Below are 18,763 nucleotides of genomic sequence, written 5' to 3'. Positions count from 1 at the left end.
ACAAATAAAAATCAAATGGGAAGAAAAAGTTTTTCAAGGAGGTAGGTTACATGAATTTCCCCATTTAAAGGATTTGGAATACATCTTTTTCACAATTATTTTTTTTTTCTTTTATTTAAAAATTTATAGTGAAAATTTTCATTTAAATTATTATTATTATTTAGCTAAATTGTAACGGCCCCGGAAATGTTAAAATGAAATGAGTATTTAAACACATAAAATGCGGAAGCGAGATCAAAATTTCAGTTAACATCCCTTACACGAAAACCAAAAACGTACTTAAAATATAAAAGATTAAACTAACTAAAAGAGAAACTCGAAAATAAAACTATGAGTATGACTACAGAGTCTCTAGGCATCCCCTTCGTCGTCCTCCTGCGGAACGGGCTCGGGAACCATGTCTTCCTGATCTGAAATGGTTAAATAAGGAGTGAGCTACACTAGCCCAGTAAGAACATCACGATATCTCACCGTCACGGAGGTAAAGGTGGGTAGAAAAACACAAAAGACCAATGGAGCATGATTTACAACAAATCCTTTTATTTATGATAAAACCTTTACCATCCACTTACCTCGGTGGAATTCATGAAACAATATAAGAAAAACAATAACATTATCACAATCATGGAATAATATAAGCTGTAAAACATAGCACTTATCACGCCTTTTGTAATTCAATCATTATACAACATATCCTTTTCTCATTTACCAGCCTACTAGTATCCATGGGGGTCCATAGGGGTCCCGCTACCTGTTAACCTTTAACATTCATAATCAGTTTTCAGGGCCGTCCCCATACCCCGTCCGGTATGGGCGCCAAAACCATAAACCTCAATACCCCGTCCGGTATGAGGGTGAAACGGACCGTCCCCATACCCCGTCCGGTATGGGCGCCAAAACCATAAACCTCAATACCTCGTCCGGTATGAGGGTGAAACGGGCCGTCCCCATACCCTGTCCGGTATGGGCGCCAAAACACATAAGATCTCCATACCCCGTCCGGCATGTGAGACCACAATCCCGGTAGGGTTCCCTACGGACCCGGTTCGTCCACCATCTCCCAGGATATCTAGTCAGGCTGACCCCATCATACAATTATCAGTCTACACAATCTTTCATTTTCCTCTTCCTCAGTAAGCATTATCAATTCACATTTTAAACAAGCAAGTCGTAATTCATGCTAAACAAACAACATACGGTATCAGTTTTTCAGTCATTCAACCCATAACCAATAAAAACGTAATATATGCACACGAAACTATAAAATAAACACATCAAACCTCATACTGCATTTAAAGCTGTAAAACAGGCCAAATAACAGTAAATCATCAATCACACTAGACTTGGGCTCCATTAGCAACCTTAAGTAATTTCACACATTCGTTAATTCAAGAAATACCGTTTTATCATTTTGAACTTTAATACCGTGATAGAAAATAGGGTGAGGGGTCCTTACTCGTTTCGGGGTCCGAACACGGCTTCACAGTGCGCTTGCAGGCTGTCCCTAATTTTCCCTGAATTTTCCTCGGGGAACTGAAACGCACTACTGGTACCTGCACGTGTTCCAAAAAAATCCCAAATTAGGCCCAGGGCCCCTTTCGACCCAAATCGCAACTCCGGCACGGCAGCTCTGCCGTGCTCCGGCGATGGCGCCGCCGCTGGCGGCGGCGAGTCGCCTCGGGTTGGCTGTTTTCGGCCGTTTCCGACCGAATTTGGCCACACTCGCATCGGTCCCTGTGAGAAAACAACCCTAGGGCCCTCGGAGGGCCAAAAAAATCACGGAAAAACAGAGCTTACCAGCGGCGGCGCTCTCGGGTGCGGCGGCTCTCCGGCGAGATTCGTGTTTTGGTGATTCGGCTCCGGTCAACCTGTAGGGAAAAGAATGGTGATCACGGTGATATAAAAATTGCATCAAACGGAGGCCGGGAAGGGCCTCGTCGGAGGCAAAAACCGAGAAGGGGCGCGGCGGCGCCGCTGGTCTTCGGCTGCGTATTCCGGCCGTTTGGCCGGGATTTTGGCTCCGATTTGGCCACAAGAGGAATCAGCGTGGAAAAACGAGTCGGGGGTATGAAATTTACCTCGATCGGCGGTCGGAAATTTTCCCGACGCGGCGGCGGGTGGCGGCGGCCGGCTTCTGGTTTGTCTTCTCCGGCGAGCAGCAGGCGGCTAGGGTTTGTGGTCTGGTGTGGGGGTTCTATTTATAACCCCTTGCCTTTTGATCTCAGCCGTTCATTTTGTTTTAATTTGGGCCGTTCGTTTTTGATTGAATCTGGGCCGTCCGTGCGATTGCATCTGGGCCATCCGATCGCGCAATTGATCTGGGCCGTCCGATCGCGCCCACGCGGATCGCCAACGTGGCCCATTCCGGAGTGACGTGGTCTTGCCACGTGGCAGGCCCCGGTTGGCCGGGATTGCTGACCGGGCCTGCTGACGTAGCTGCCGACGTGGCTTTCTTTTTTTTTTTTTTTTTCGGCTCGTTTTCTCCGGGCGCTACATAAATTATATTATTATTATAATTATAATTTTAAAATAATAAATTTATTACTTTTAAAAAACACAAAGGTAACAACTATATGAACTAAAAACATTATTTATCTCATATATGAAAACTATTTTTTGAAAACATTTATGGACTATTTTCAATTTTATTTTATTAAAAATAAAAGAGTGTTGTGTAATATAACACATGGGTTGTGGGGGTCCAAGTCCAAGAGAAGTAAATACTAATTAAAGCAAACTTGAAATAGTATGTCATCCACTATTATTATTGGAAATATCCACACATATATATATGCATATATAATCCCCATATGTAAATATAATATTTGACAATCAAAATATCAAGCATTATAATTTTGAAATTTGCCATAACTCTTTTTTTTCTATGCATCAAATCAACCAAAAAATCATAAAATATTTGACCAACCTCATATATGCTTCCAAATTAACTATAAAATAATCAAAATTAAAATTAATAAAAAATAAAGTGTGACAATTATTTTATCCGTTACTATATTATAATATATATCATCACGTAAATAATAAAAATATTAATAATTAAATTAAATAATTTAAAATCATTACTAATTGTACAACAAATTTCAGTTTGAAGATTTTTTTAATTTAAAATTGAAAAAAATTACAAAATTTTAAATTAAGAAATCTAAAATTATAAGGGATTAGAGTTTATAATTACAATCTTATAATAAAATGAATAAATATCTTGTATTTGACTAATCTCTCGGTGGGCCATGATCCCGTGGTGCACGTACCAAGTGTCTTCCTATGTAGTGGGTTTGCCTCGCTTTCACATGTCCCTGTCAAGGGTTTTTGTAACCATCAGGAAATCAAATCAATCATGTGATTCTGTGCGGACAGCGATGCGGTCCATCATCTATCATGTAACGCGGCCACACTAGATTACAGCCACATTTACTTTATAAAATAACATCATGTATGTAATTAACTTGTATGTGTTTTCCCGTCATTGATCATGCTTTTATAAAAATTATTTGTTTGATTGAATGTCAATATTCAATCCGTTAAATGTATGATTGAATATATATATATATATACACATATATTTACTTACAATACAATAAATATTTTTATAATATAAAATTTGTTAATTAAATATTAATAAATTTATTACCATATTTAAATAAAATAAATATTTTTACAATAGTTATATTTTCTTAGTGTTAGAATAGTTATAATGAGTTAATAAATTGCATTAATTAATTTAAATTAAATTTTAATAAATTTATTTTATTTATAAATAAAAAATATTTTATGACAAATAATTTTTTTTAATCTTAAAATAATTATAATGGGTTAAAGAATACGATATAATATTTATTTTGATAAAAAAAAAAATTATCAACTAATTGGTTTTGATCACGTGGTTGTATATGTTTACATTCAACTTCGAGACTTTAATTTGACATTTTATTTTGATTATTTTTTAGTAGAAAATTAATATATATTATGTTACATTTAAAAGTAAAATTAAAAAAATTAATCATGGATACATAAAATTTGGTGGAATTATGTGATTCTACATGTGTATATATTAAAAAATTATATTGATCACATGGGTTTTGAATTATTATTTTTTAAATAATGAATTATGGATTTGATAAAAAAAGTATGACTTAATCAAAAAATATTATAAAGTGGCAAATTCAAATAGTTTAAAATTGAATTAAAATTTTCATATAAGTTAGTATTTCATTTACCAATTTTTTTTTTTAGGTTTATGAAAATTACTATTTAAACTTGGTGACGAACTTCATTTCATAAATTTAATTTTTCGTTTTGATGATTATATTAACTATAGCATATATATAATATAATTTATTTTCATTAAAGTAATAGTTTCTATGATTAAGAAAAGAACCCACTAGTGTAATGGGCCTGAAATGACATGACGCAATTGCCTCCCAGGCCCATTTGTCTTTCGCTTTCCACGTTTTTGACGGTCAACAAGGTTGGGCGCCGAACCGCGCACAAAAGTGGAAATTCAGGATGCAGGAAGTAAATAAACGACGTCGTTTTTGTCCAGTTTAGTTCATTCGTCGTTTTCGTCCATCTGAATTTCTCCCTCTCTCTCTCTCTCTCTCTCAAACGCAGAGGTTAATCGAAACTCAAAATTCAGAAAACCGGAACAGTCAGAAGCTGCGAAAAATGGCGGTTGAGGCGAAAATCGCACCGTCGATGTTGTCATCTGACTTCGCCAATTTGGCGTCGGAGGCCGAGCGGATGCTTAATTGTGGTGCCGATTGGCTTCATATGGACATCATGGTACTCCCCTCTCTCTATCCATTTATATAAATAATTGTTTTCTACTAGAACCGTAATTTTTCTGTTTCCTACATCTGTTTATGGGGGATGATGTAGTCGATTCATAATCATTTGTAATCTTTTGTCAAAATCGTTACAACTTGCTAATTTATTTAACTTAGATAGATTATATAATGGAGGAATAGGGTTTGAGATACTGCACTGGTCTGTTTTGTTTGTCACTCGAACGAGGAGGTAAATTTTAGAAAAAAGAACGGAAAAACTTGGAACCAACATTATTGTTTGGAAGATGGATTCAAATTCTGAAATTCTTGGCTTACGTTTGTCTGTTTGTTTTGTGCATAATTTGCTCTCGGATTCTTTCAGGCCATAATTTTCTCATTTGTGGTTAGAAAGAAGATTTGAAAGAAGTTCAGTGACACGTTAGAGAGACTATAGAGATATTGGTGAGAGTGGGGGAGAGGGAATTGGTAATTTGTCGTGCATTCATATATTTGTCTGAGGCATTGTACTTGTACTATTTTCATTTGCATATTCACTGATCAATTGATGCAATGAAATAAGAGAAGATTTCTGCCGTATGGGTTGTTATTATAATAGGATGGAACTACATTTATCTCATTGATGTTTATAGACCACTTCATTCTCATATTGTATCCCCCCTCCCCCCCACCTTCCCCTCCAATTTGAATAGATTTCCTGTTGTTTATAGCTTAATTCTTACTCCGCATGTTTTAAATTTAGGTGGCTCACGACATTATTTGGTTGTTTTTGTCTAGCCCATTGGTTGCAATTTTTTGCTTGTCATGCATTGTCAGCATGGAGGATCCTGAAATCTGTCTTTACTCTTTATTCTTCCTTGCATATTGTTTTTTGATTTCTGCTATTCCTTTTAGCTGATCTATTTTACTTTATTCCCATATATATTACTCAAAATCTAACTGATCTTTCTTGTGGTTTATCTGCAGGATGGGTAGGGCTGATGTTTGAATTATTCCATTGTAATCTTGCTTGGAATTCATGTGCATTTGGTTTTGACATGTGCTTACTCTTGGCCTCATGAAGTTCTATCCATTTAGCACATCAGTAGTATCAACTAACAAATTTACTGCCATTAATCCGGTCGCTTGCTTGAGCCTCAAGGACCAAATATAACTTTAAATAGTTTCACGCAAAATAATCAAGTGAACAACCTGAATTTTTTTTTGTTCTTTTGCTCTTTTCATCTGACAGGCATTTTGTTCCAAATCTAACAATTGGTGCTCCAGTCATTGAGAGTCTGAGAAAACATACAAAGTGAGTAACAAGCTTTCTGCTTCTCAGTTAGAAATTTGGATTAATATATTTTAGTGCTGGCCTTTCTATTATCTTTTTGTTTTTTTTTACAGGGCGTATCTAGATTGCCACCTTATGGTGACAAATCCCTTAGATTATGTTGAAGCTATGGGTAAAGCTGGTGCCTCTGGTTTTACATTTCATGTTGAGGTTTCCAAAGGTGGGCATCATGTTGTCTTGGATGTCAATTTATCTTCTGTGTGTTTCGCCTCCCATGTTTGTGGTTTTATTATAGTTATTCTTCTGTTGGTTGTCCAGAAAATTGGCAAGAACTTGTTCAGAAAATTAAATTGAATGGCATGAGGCCTGGAGTGGCACTAAAGCCTGGAACACCTATTGAAGAAGTTTATCCTTTGGTAAGAATGCTTTCATTTGTTGGAAAGAGATAACTGTATTAAGGTAAACCAAGGTCATAAACTATGTGTTCTTTTTCCATCTCTCAATAACAGGTTGAAGGGGAAAATCCTGTTGAGATGGTTCTTGTGATGACTGTGGAACCTGGTTTTGGTGGGCAGAAGTTCATGCCAAATATGATGGATAAGGTGACATGCCTCTTTTTTCCTTTCTGTCCATTTCTTACAGAAGTTTCTGAATTCTTCTAGTGGCTAGTATGCTTTTCATCAATTCTGTAACTTCTTTCTTTCCATGGGTAAATTAGGTTCGGGCATTGAGAAGTAGGTATCCATCCCTTGATATAGAGGTAATGCTTTTCAACTATTTCAGTCTATTCTCTTCCAATGTATATTCTAATTGATTGTTCCTTGAATTCATATTCATTTTGCAATTTTCTTTTACGAACATTTTCTATATATGTGCTTGCACAATAGTTTGTGAGAAACATTATAGCAGTTTGAGGAGTCATTTTGTACTTTTTATGTAGAGGGATAAAGGGATAAATATTTCTTATATTTAAATTGTATTATAATTTATGTATATCACTAACCTAGCATTTTTTGTATCATTAGAATTCTAGAACCTAAAGTTAATTAGATTAGGACTCTACATCTTGTAACATTATAAATAGCATGTTGATGTGATGAATAAAGTCACATTTGAATATTAATTCATATCAGAACATTGAGAACATTTTTGTGGGATTAAACTGCAAGTTTCCTGTGGGAGCTATTTATCCTTGAGGATCTTTTTTGATCAATTCTAAAATTTTAATAGAATTCCTTCAATAACAAGGTCTACACGTGAACACACACATACTTTAGCTACGAATTGAGAATGATCATTTGTTTCTTAATCAGTACTTAAGACTGTTGCTTATAATATTTTGGTTTTTTACGTTGCAGGTGGATGGTGGTTTAGGCCCTTCAACCATTGATGTGGCTGCTTCAGCTGGAGCAAACTGTATTGTTGCTGGAAGTTCAGTGTTTGGAGCTCCAGAACCAGCACAAGTTATATCCCTTATGAGAACGAGTGTTGAGAAAGCCTCAAAGAGCAATTGATCTTGTTGCAGGCAAGATATAAGAATACTGGATAAACAAAAATATTCCACAGTGTAACTATTAATCAATTTGATACCTCCAAGTTTTGAAATTAATTGAAATCATATGATTTCATAATTTTATTTATTTTGTTGTATTACGTTTGTATCTTCAAGGGGTGTATGTAAAACTGTTGAGCCATATACAAGATGGTACTTAGGTCAGGATTGACACATGAATATTTTTGGATCTTCATTTTTCTAATAAAATCATTATCTTATGCTCATTTCGCACAATTTTTTCCCCTAATAGTTGTCTCAGTATCATGCACTGCTCTTTTGAATAAGCACAATGATTATATTCTTTAACTTCTTTATTTCAAGATTTTTATTTATTAATAGTTTCTTTTCTTCCATTTGTAGTATATACATGTTTATTAGTAACTAACTTACGTGGATTAGTTTAATGAGATTATGTTGATTTCTTAGCTGCTAAGTACTTGTTATCCTTCTCTGATGAATTATGGCTTGATTTTAGTTTCAATCCTGGGTTAGTGGCATTTGCCTTGCCAATTATGGCATTGCTTAGTATAAGTGTGGAATATTAACATTTACAGACTATCTGAGCGTCATGGTTAATGGGTGTTTTCTATGCCTAGAGAGCAAATTCTCCAATCATCTTCTCCTGTTGGTGCTCCAAGGTAGAAGACTGTGAGATTCGACCCTCAATTTTCAACCTCAGTTGGATGGTTAGTGGTTCTATCTCACACCTTACTTGAAGGACAGTATTGTTTCCCTTATTTCCATTGTTTATTTCTTGGTTATTTGGACGAGAAGAAATTGGAGAATTTGAAGGCGGTTTGCTCTCCTTTTGAAAATATATTTATTTCTTGGTTGTTTGGACAGAAAGAGTTGGGAGAAATTTTGGGACATTTGCCTCCTTGATAGGATTAGAGGCCATTGATTTCAAACTTTGTATCTTGTTGGAAGGTCAATTCTCTTCTGCAGTTGAGGTGATTTAGGGGACTTCATAGATATTTTATAGGTTCTTATTGTAAATTCCTTTTGTACGTGGGTAACTGCCTTGGTGGCTTGCAAAATACATACTTTTTCTGAAGGTGTAAAAACTTCCAAACTATTTTCATTTACAAATTAATTGGTGGTTGATGTAGATGAAGAAGTTTAGTTCATTTACGTGAACACTGAACTTATATTCCCATCAGTTTAGGAATGATTGTTTTAGAACATTTTGTACAAGTAGTTTATATATTTAAATTTACAGAGTATTCACATCTTTCTTTTCTCCTTTCTCTTATTCCAAATAGCTGCAGTAGCTTGAGATGGGATTCACATGTCTGTTATTTTTAGATAAAATCTGATACATGACATTCTTGTAGCCTGTCCATTCATCTAACAGGTCATACTTCACATAACTTGATGGGTCTATGGTTTCAAGTTCTCAGTTGCTTGCTAGCTGTGATGTCCAAAATCCAAACCCAGAAGTCAGATTGCAGCCCCTATCAAGTAAGCTTTCTGTTACCCCAAAAGAAGGGAAGTCATGATCTTTCACTTTGATGGATGTAGATATTTTTTGAGGCACGAGATATGTCTTTTAGATGCTTGTTAAAATGCATACGAGAGGGAAATATATTGGAATATAGGTACAGTACTCTATAGTAGGAAGTTAACATGACTTCTTTTTTAATCTTCTTTGGATTGTGTTTAGTTCTACTCTTATATTATTTTTTCAATTGATCAATAGATTAGATTTTGCGTTTGGTAAATGAACTTCATCTTCACTGATGAAGTTTTTTTTGAAGTTTTTTTTTTCTTTAAATTTAATTAGGAGTGGCTTAAAATGATAATATTGACGGCATTTTAGCAAAATAACCGGAATTAGTGGAGTAAATTGTTTTACCAAGGTGGCTGGAGTATAGTGGTGGTGCTATAGTAAGTTATAAACAGATGACTTTTATTTAATTATTACATAAACATAATTATTTGTATTTATAAAGAAAAAGATTTTAAGTGTATGGAATACTTTTAGCCTGAGAATAAGTATTAAAGTTTTTATTTTTCTATTTTGTCTTTATAATGAATTTAATTCTTTCTCCTATAAACATATTCTTTCTAAGTGCATGTAAGCATATTATATATACACATATATAATTACCATGTATAGGAGAGAGGAGTACATAAAGATTTGATATTAAAGTCTATACATACATGTATATATATGAACGGTAGGGGGAGGGAGGGGCACTGACCCCCTGGTTCCACCACTATTCCCCTCCCACACTGTATCTTTTAATATATAGACAAAACCAAGTTATGTTAGAATAAACCTTGGAATATATTCTTGAATAAAGAAAACAGTTTAATTGTTTCAACCAAGGCAAGTTTTAATATTCCCTCGTTGCTGTTTATTATGAATTTCCATTTTTTATTTGTAAAAAAAAAGAAAGAAACACAAACTGTGAATGGTCACCATGTGTTGTCACGTGTGATTGAACATCAATATTATAGGTCCTCTACTTTCGGTTCCTTTGATTGATCTTCTAAAACACTTCTTCTTCATCATTTTTGAGGCTTAAGCTGCTGTCATTACAGAGATTCATACTCGTTAATCTCACTGATTATTCTCCCTCATAGTAGAATATATATATATAGATATATATGACGTGCATATAAATCTACTCCCTTATAGATTATAATGCTATTATTGTGATTGGTTTTGGAGAAAGAGATTGATCTAGTCACTAAAAAATTTTAATGTTATTTGATGATATGTTAAGACCGATTAAATAAGTCAATTTGAGGTTTATTTTAGAGTATCAGTTTAAAATTCAAGTCGAAAGTGTATGGAGTTTATAAGAAAAAAAAAGAAGTTTGTATATATAATAAATAATGAAAGTGTATGGGGTCCTCTACAAGATTTTTTAGCTTTATACTATAGTTTTTTAAATAATTAATTTGTAATTTCTATCATTATTTTAGTATAGTAGCACAATTTTAGATAATAATTACTATTAGTAAAGAATTGCTCGTAATCATAGGTAGTATAGTGCTTTTTTTATTAGTAATATAGTAATGTTTAATATTATGAGATTTTTAATCACTACTCTTATGCATGATATTTTATTACTATATATTTTCATATGTTGTTACTAAATAATCATATAATATTTATGTGTATCTTGATATCTAATAACTAGATACATACACGTTATTCGGTATTTGTTAATCAAATATAGAATATTAAATCTAACGCCTTATAAATAATTCATATTTTTATATTTTTTGTACTTTGAATAATGTATTAGTACATTTAATTGTATTATCAAAATTTATGTTTAAATTATATATTTTATTTTTATATTTCTTACAAATGGGTTTTTTTTTTTTTAATTTGAAGAGTACAACTTATTTGACTACATTCTTGTTTTAGGCCAATTATAAGTTACTAATTGGATTATTCTTGTAGTAAATATATATTTTTTATTTTTCATAATAAAAATATATACACTTAGACGAGCTTATTTTTATGCATCTAGGTATTTGATGTTTTTTTTTTCTCTAATAATCTTAAAGACGAACTTCATTTACATCTACTTAGTATGGACTTGATTTTTAGACATTTAAGTCCTAAAATGTTGTGTATAAAAATTAAATTTAAATGGTAAAAAAAATTCTTATTGATTGTATTTTTTACTTGAACTGTGAAGAGATGAAAAAAGTTTTTATTTAATGTATATGTATTAATTATAACAAAATCTAATAAAAATATACAAAAATATACTGTTAAATTTATTATCATTTATAATATCAAAATAAGAAAGAAGAGACGGAAGAAAGGTGGTGGTTTAAGGAAATGACAAGCATGCTTGGGCAACAATGATTTTACTGGAGGAGTGGCTTTATGGAACAGTGGTGATTGTCAACGTAGGACTGTCATGGCCAATTTGACCTATCTCTCACTAGCCTTCTTTTTCATGCCCCAGCTTTAGCTTGCATGAACATCTCTTCAATCTCTCCATAGCATGAACCTTTTCCATTTCCATTTTTCCCTTTTTCCCTCCTACTTTCTTTCTTTCAAAACCCATATCATTTTCTGTTCAATTTGTTCCACAAGATGCCCTTTCCTCAGTTTTTATCCATAAATATTAGTCGGCATGCACACAAAGAATAAAAACCAAGTAACAAATTGCATGTAGAATATATGATAATAAAATTCCTGTTATCTTTTGGTTATTTGATTTTTTTAGTCGTCTATAATATTTAATTTATATTGTCAACTATATATATATATATATATTCCAATATTTTGTTAGAGATTATTGGTTAATTATTGTGGAGATCGTTAAAAGTTAAACATTCACTTCCTATAAATGGGTGAAATAAAGAAGATGAAATTTCTTCATTATTCTTTTTCCACATTTTTTTTTCATTATCTTCTACTATTTTATCTCCATTTTTGTTCATTTGAGCATTGTAGTGATTTTTGAGAATGAAATTTATGATCATTTTCATTCCTATTAGTAGACTATTAGATAGTCAAGTGAAAGTCTTACTATTCTCCAGTAAGGTTTTCTTTTTTTGGAAATCAATTTTCATTAAATTAGCTAATGGGTTATTTTATATGAATATCATATTAAGTGAGTTTATATCATGTAATAATTATATGCTAATGTCAAATTTTGATTAACATATAATATATATAAAAAAAGTCGATGTATACCTTAAATTTGTCGAATCAATTTGATTTGAGTATTCAAGTTTTGGTTTTATTAATCGATTAATCAGTTGAACATAAATTTAACTACAATTATATTAGAATTGATGTGGTATTACTTGAGAAAAAAATTGACCAGCTGAAAACCCGTATGCAAGTTTAGTCAAAGATTAATTCACTTGTCTGCCTAAAGTAAAAAAAAACACTTCATAAAACAATCAATTACAAGATTAAAATTCAACGGTGTATAATTGGATGCATGCATGGTCCCTTACCATATATACATAACCTTATTGCGGATGATGTAGGCCATAAGTGTTTGATTCTGCAACCACTTCATACATGTTCTCATGCTCTTCCCTCAGGGGTCCCTCATGATGTGTGCTAAACTGAGCAATATAGCTTTTCTGCTCCTCCCATACATACAAAGACGCACACTAGTCATACACATTATTTGTGTAATATATGAATGTTTCTACTACTAGTTTGTTAGTATCTCTACGTGATCCACTTGTGGGTTCTTTAATATATATACATGTATATGCATGTTTGGGTGTGCGTGTTTTTTCTTTTCTGGATAGATAGGTGTGTCTGAATGAGGAAGTTTTGTATTGTTTGATATGGATTGAAGATGGAAAGAAAATGAATTTCATTAATAAATCAACACTGATAATAGTTGGTGCCAGCTAGTCTAGCTGGTAAATATTTAGTGCATATATATCTATGTATATTGTATAAGAATTCAAGATTGAATCTTGATCGAGCACCTATAACAGGAAGCATTATTAAAAGAAGAAATTTCATCTCTTTTACCATAGCATATTGGTATATGTAGATGATATATAATATTTCAAATATATTTATAAAATGATGCAGATTTTACTACATCATATTGGTATATAGAGATAATGGTACTCTGCATGATGGATTTGTCATATTCATTATAAAAATGGTATGGATTCATATTGGCAAATCAATATTCCAAACATCTTGAATGTGGATAAGAGTAACAGGATCCTGTCCAAGAAGGATTAATGGGCATATAATTGGGCAAAAAGCTTCCTCTTTTTCCTTTTTTTTAAGCCCGAGAAGTGTATATATATATTTCCATATATATATATATATCTGTGGATCTTGCTGAAAAGTGGTGGGTATGATCATGGTCATCAAAACTGAAAGACTTTGGGATAGATAGCCACCCCCTAGTGGAATCAAATCAATCCCCAAGGTTCATAGTCAGTTTGGCTAAACAGCTGGAATCAGAAAGTATATTAAAAAGAAATATATATATATATATATATATATAGTGTTGTCATCCCCAAGAGTTCTGTCTATAAAATCCTTTTGAAAAAACCAATCCTTTTTTTTTAATCTCCATCTTTTGTATGGATCCAAAATATTCACTCTCTCTAACTGAGAAACCTGTTTGTTTTTAAATTACCAGTCTGCTGTATGTGCTTACTTTTAGATATATATATTTGGATTTAATTAATGTCAACATGGCTCTTGGTCTGATAATCAATGATCTGATCTACTTGAGATCTTTGGTAATTTTTTTCATCTGGGTAGTTTTCTCTGCACTTGGCCAGGACTTGCTTAGCTGCCAGACTTCATCTACTGATGCCTATGGCTACCATTGCAGCTCTGCAGAAGATCAGTGTGCTACATATATAGTTCTCCATGTCAATTCATACTTCTCCTCACTCACCAACCTCACTTCTTACTTGGGTCTCAACCCTTTTGTGATTGCTGATACAAATGGGTTGTCTCCTGACACAGAATTCCTCCCTTTAGATCAGCCATTATTGATTCCTATTCTCTGCAAGTGTAGTGTTTCTACCGGCTTTTACCAAGCTACAGCCAATAAAACTGCCGTTAAAGGTGAGAGCTTTTACAGCATTGCTGGGTCTCTGGAGGGCTTAACCACCTGCAAAGCTATTCAAGAGCAAAACCCAGGTGTCTCTCCATGGAATCTTGAAGAAAAAGCTAAGCTTCTCGTGCCGTTAAGATGTGCCTGCAGCAAGTCTAAGCTGTCCAAATTCAAGCTCTTACTGTCATATCCCATAAGAGAAGGTGACACAGTTTCTGGATTAGCCATCAAGTTCAACACAACAGAAGAAGGTATTCTATCTGCAAATAATGAATCACTTCGGTTAATCTTCAAGCCAGATCAAACCCTATTGCCTTTTTCATCAATCTTGATTCCTGTCAAGGGCAAACCAGCCATCGGTCCAGCCTTGTTGAAACCCAGAGAACCAAACCTGCGTTTTCCAGCCACTGATATCCCCATAATTAAAAGGAAACCAAAGATGTGGAAGGTTGGAGTTTATATTGCTGTCACTGGAGTCATTGTTGGAGCTGCCATTGCAATTGCAGTAGTCTTCTTGTTTCTCCATTTAAAGAAGATCAAGAATAAGAAGAATAAGAAGAAGAAGAAGAAGAATTCGGATGTGGAGTTGCAGCAGCTGAGTTTAAGTGTAAGGACAACTAGTGACAAGAAAGTGTCCTTTGAAGGATCAGGACAGGACCCTATTGACCGGCAGAGTTTTGATACTACCCCAAGAAAGGTTCTTATAGAGACATACACCATTGATGAGCTTAGAAAAGCTACTGAGGATTTCTCTTCAAGTAACCTGATAGAAGGGTTTGTCTACCATGGCCGGCTCAATGGCAAGAACATGGCAATCAAGAGGACAAGTCCAGAAATTGCTGGGAAAGTTGATATCAGTCTAGTCTGTGATCCAGCTCATCATCATCCAAACATAATTAAGCTCATGGGAACTTGTTTTACAGATGGTCCTGATGCATTCCTAGTGTTCGAGTATGCGAAAAATGGGTCCTTAAAGGACTGGCTTCATGGCGGATTAGCAATGAAAAACCAGTTCATTTCCTCTTGCTACTGCTTCTTGACATGGAACCAAAGACTGAGAATCTGCCTTGACATAGCCCTTGCATTGCAGTATATGCACCAGATTATGAATCCAAGCTACGTCCATCAAAACATCAAAGCCCGAAACATCTTCCTAGACGAAGATTTCAATGCCAAAATTGCGAATTTTGGGATGTCCAGATGCATAGAAGACGAAACAGAACATCCAGACTTCAGCTCCACTAGTCCTGCAACATGGAGTCTAGGTTATCTATCTCCTGAATATGTCCAACAAGGGATAATCTCCCCCAAAATGGACATTTTTGCTTTCGGGGTAGTTTTGGTTGAGGTCTTGTCTGGACAGACACCAGTGAGCAGGCCTGAAAACAAGCAAGAATCTGGAGGGTCTGTTTGGCTGTCTGAGAAAATCAAGTCAGTTTTGGTGTCAGAAAACCCAGATGAGGAACTGAGAGAATTTGTGGATAAAGCACTGGGGGAGAATTATTCAGTTGATTCAGTTTTTGTATTGGCCAATCTTGCAAGATCTTGTGTGGAAGATGATCCCGGTTTGAGACCAAATGCTGTACAGATTGTTGATAAGCTGTCAAGATTGGTGGAAGAAGCACAAGATGGATCAGAAGAGCATTTCTTGATCTGTGAAAGCTCTTGTAAACCTCTTGTAAAACAGTATTAATTAAGAAAAAAAGAAAGCTGCTTCCCCATTATATATATATATATATATGTATAAGTCTTGTGAATAAATCAACTCCGTAACTAATCCTACCATAATTTTAACTAGCATGCTCCAATGGGTGTTTTGTGGTTGATAAATCTAATTAGTAGAAGAGTACTTAAATTAAAATGTTTCTCCTAATTTTTACCGACTAAAAATAATTTTCTTTCTCCCATCTTCAATTGTGAATAGAAAAATTCTTCTATCAATTTGTAATTATGCAAAATTGTGAAATTTTATCTGAAAATATTATTTATTAATCAATTTTTTTTTAATGTATAATGTATAATTAACAAAAAAAAAAATACTGAATTGGAAATAAAAAAGAGGCAGTTTCTTACTGTCTGATTATATTAATAATTAAGCACTAATAATAATTTTTATGATTTTAAGAAACTGAAAACTTTATGTCACTAAACTTCATTGAGGCATGTGCTGGTTTGACTATCCAGTCAAAGATCAGAGATTACATAATAAAAAATTCTCTGTTTCCCAAAAAAAAAATAATGTTTTCCATGCATGTGATACTGAAAAGATTGGAATTATATAAATGATTTTCATATATATATATATATATTATATGATAAAATTAAAAGAATATGTAATTGTTGAAGTTATATTCTTCTATTAATATATTGAACTTAAATTTTTGAGAAATAAGTCATTAGATACGAAAAGATTGTTGAATTAATGATATTTGGGCATCACAGTAGTTAACAACTATTGTTAAACTAGTTATATAGTTGCAGTCTCCAAAACCCAATACTGTAATTATATATATATAGATATATATATATATATAGGTATATATAATAAGTTAGCTCTCAATTAAAAGGAGTAGAGGCACCAACCTAGCTCACCCTTTCTGTCTCATGAGAGGTTGAATTATTCTCTCAAGAACCCTGACAAACTAATGATCAGTAGCTACCTACCATGGCTACAAAAGTTTTTCAGGTAGTCCATATATATATATATATATGTATATGTATATGTACATGTGTATGCACATAAATGTTATATGAACATTCATGAAAAGTTTAGGCCACAAAATTGTTGTCCCAGTCTCATCAAAAGAAATCCTTTTTTTCTTTTCCTTTTTATACTTTTTGGACGGTGCAACTCACATGACCTCATTCTCCCCCATATATATATATATATATATATATGTGCGTGTGTGTGTATGTATAGAAGGAAAGAGTATGTAAATTGTAGAAGGAGATGCTAATTGATTTTTTTAAAAAAATTATTTAATTCATTTATTATTTATATTATATCTTTAATAATCAATACATATATATATATACACACACACACACATACATATACAATCCAACAAATCTAATCAAATAATCAAAAAGATTAAATCCAATCCAACCCATAAGGTAAATTAGTAAAATAATTTTTTATTTTTGTACATCTTACAATTGAATTTTTAATACTTTTTCATTATAATTTAGCTTATGATATTTTATTTATTTATTTTAAATATCAAAAACTAAATTGTAACAAAAAATATTAAAAGTTAAATAATAAAACTATCAAAAATAAAAAATTAATTTAATAATTTACCTTTTTTAAAAGGCTTTTCAGAGCATCATAACCCTAAACTCATCAAAATTAATAACTCCATCTCCGTTAAGATCAAACTGAGCGATCATCACTTCACATTCCTCCATCGTCTTCCTCTCCCCCAATCTGCTCAGCATCCTCTTCAAGCTCCTCGGAGTTATGCACCCACTCCCTTCCATCTCATACAACTTGAACGCCTCCCTCAATTCCTCCTCTCCGCCGTCACCTTCCGTTAACCTCATGAACTCCTCCACTCCCAGCAGCCCGTCCCCGTCTCCGTCTAAAGCCGCCACCACCGCCTCCGCCTCTTTCAACGATAAATTCAGACCGCCGCCGTTAGTTTGATCCCCCACTATTGATTTCACGCACTGTTCGAGCTCCTCCGCCGATATTTTTCCGTCACCGTTTCCGTCAAAGTAGCGGAAGACTCGCAAGTATTGCTCCTGTTTGTTCATCGTCGAAGTAGCTGAATTGGTTGTGAGTTCCAGTTGCAATTTCTTTGAATATCGAAATTTATATAATGAGTTTCTTGAAGCGTATATCTGTATATATCGAAATGGTATTTATAGAGGTTTATGTATATGCATAGATAGAGATAGGATATATGTGGGTGATTTGAATATTTGTCGTGTGCATAGAACAGGAGGGGAGACTCCGCGTATTGAGGGATGACCAGTCATATATGTTGTATTCACAAAATAATTTATTTCAGTTTCTTGGAATGTTCTTCTATACACATACATGTGAATATATATACATACACGTATATAATATGTTGGGAGGAATGTTTTGTATATTTGAAGGTGAATTTAATTGGAAATTCATCTACAATTTAATAAAAGAAGACAAAGAGAAACAAAAAACTTTCACAAAAGTTGGTTTCGATCTTACAATTTTGTACATCTATGACGCCAGAATATAAAAACTTGTTCTCGTAAATGTTTCGTAGTCGTAGTAATCTCATTAGATCGTACATATTTTTTAGAATATCTACATAATATATAGAAGTATAAACTGAAATATTTCGGAATTATAAAGTTGTTTCCTTTATTTTTATAATTAAAGCACTTGTTGGATTACGCTTAAAAAAATTTAATTATTATAGTAGTTCGCTACAATAAAATCTAATTTACGTATTAATCTCTATTAATACACTAATACAATAAATTATAAGTTTAATAGTGATTATTGGTTCAAACTTTATTGAAAATATATAATTTATTATTTTATAAGTATAATTATAAATCTTTAATTGCTTACTTATTATATTTGATTTAATATAATTAAATA

At 33.2% G+C, this 18,763-nt stretch overlaps 3 protein-coding genes across 4 annotated transcripts; 2 read left to right on the top strand and 1 right to left on the bottom strand.

Annotated features, from left to right (window-relative positions):
- Positions 1 to 4,561: 4,561 nt before the first annotated feature.
- LOC110807443 (ribulose-phosphate 3-epimerase, cytoplasmic isoform-like) lies at positions 4,562 to 7,857 on the top strand. Its single transcript, XM_022032572.2, has 8 exons — positions 4,562 to 4,803; positions 5,772 to 5,776; positions 6,037 to 6,099; positions 6,192 to 6,298; positions 6,397 to 6,494; positions 6,588 to 6,680; positions 6,797 to 6,838; positions 7,437 to 7,857. Exons 1-8 carry the CDS (start codon positions 4,687 to 4,689, stop codon positions 7,590 to 7,592), a joined length of 681 nt encoding a protein of 226 aa, XP_021888264.1. The 5' UTR covers positions 4,562 to 4,686; the 3' UTR covers positions 7,593 to 7,857.
- Positions 7,858 to 7,946: 89 nt separating this feature from the next.
- LYK2 (Protein kinase superfamily protein) lies at positions 7,947 to 15,902 on the top strand. 2 transcript variants are annotated; one of them, XM_088215273.1, is made up of 3 exons: positions 7,947 to 8,319; positions 8,968 to 9,094; positions 13,892 to 15,902. In XM_088215273.1, exons 2-3 carry the CDS (start codon positions 9,008 to 9,010, stop codon positions 15,863 to 15,865), a joined length of 2,061 nt encoding a protein of 686 aa, XP_088071399.1. In that variant the 5' UTR covers positions 7,947 to 8,319; positions 8,968 to 9,007; the 3' UTR covers positions 15,866 to 15,902. The 2 variants fall into 2 exon arrangements, with proteins under 2 accessions (XP_088071399.1, XP_021888262.2); XM_022032570.2 differs by having other exon boundaries at positions 7,956 to 8,319; positions 8,988 to 9,094.
- A 1,245-nt stretch (positions 15,903 to 17,147) lies between these two features.
- LOC110807446 (putative calcium-binding protein CML23) lies at positions 17,148 to 18,075 on the bottom strand. The gene has a single exon (XM_022032575.2). The coding sequence runs from the start codon at positions 17,926 to 17,928 to the stop codon at positions 17,491 to 17,493; it is 438 nt and encodes a 145-aa protein (XP_021888267.1). The 5' UTR covers positions 17,929 to 18,075; the 3' UTR covers positions 17,148 to 17,490.
- Between the last annotated feature and the right edge of the window lie 688 nt (positions 18,076 to 18,763).

Source organism: Carica papaya, chromosome 1 (genome assembly GCF_054855325.1).
Source record: "Carica papaya isolate Zhongbai chromosome 1, ASM5485532v1, whole genome shotgun sequence".
Lineage (NCBI taxonomy): Eukaryota > Viridiplantae > Streptophyta > Magnoliopsida > Brassicales > Caricaceae > Carica > Carica papaya.
Note: the sequence above shows the minus strand (reverse complement) of the source record. Positions and strands in the feature narration are given on the sequence as shown.

Bases quoted from the DNA above. Each gene is read 5' to 3' on its own strand.
- LOC110807443 (XM_022032572.2), top strand. From the start codon at position 4,687: ATGGCGGTTGAGGCGAAAATCGCACCGTCGATGTTGTCATCTGACTTC. The intron at 6,495-6,587 runs GTAAGAATGCTT...TCTCAATAACAG, and splicing joins TTGAAGAAGTTTATCCTTTG to GTTGAAGGGGAAAATCCTGT. The intron at 6,681-6,796 runs GTGACATGCCTC...TGGGTAAATTAG, and splicing joins TGCCAAATATGATGGATAAG to GTTCGGGCATTGAGAAGTAG.
- LYK2 (XM_088215273.1), top strand. From the start codon at position 9,008: ATGGGTCTATGGTTTCAAGTTCTCAGTTGCTTGCTAGCTGTGATGTCC. The intron at 9,095-13,891 runs GTAAGCTTTCTG...GCACTTGGCCAG, and splicing joins CAGATTGCAGCCCCTATCAA to GACTTGCTTAGCTGCCAGAC.
- LOC110807446 (XM_022032575.2), bottom strand. From the start codon at position 17,928: ATGAACAAACAGGAGCAATACTTGCGAGTCTTCCGCTACTTTGACGGA.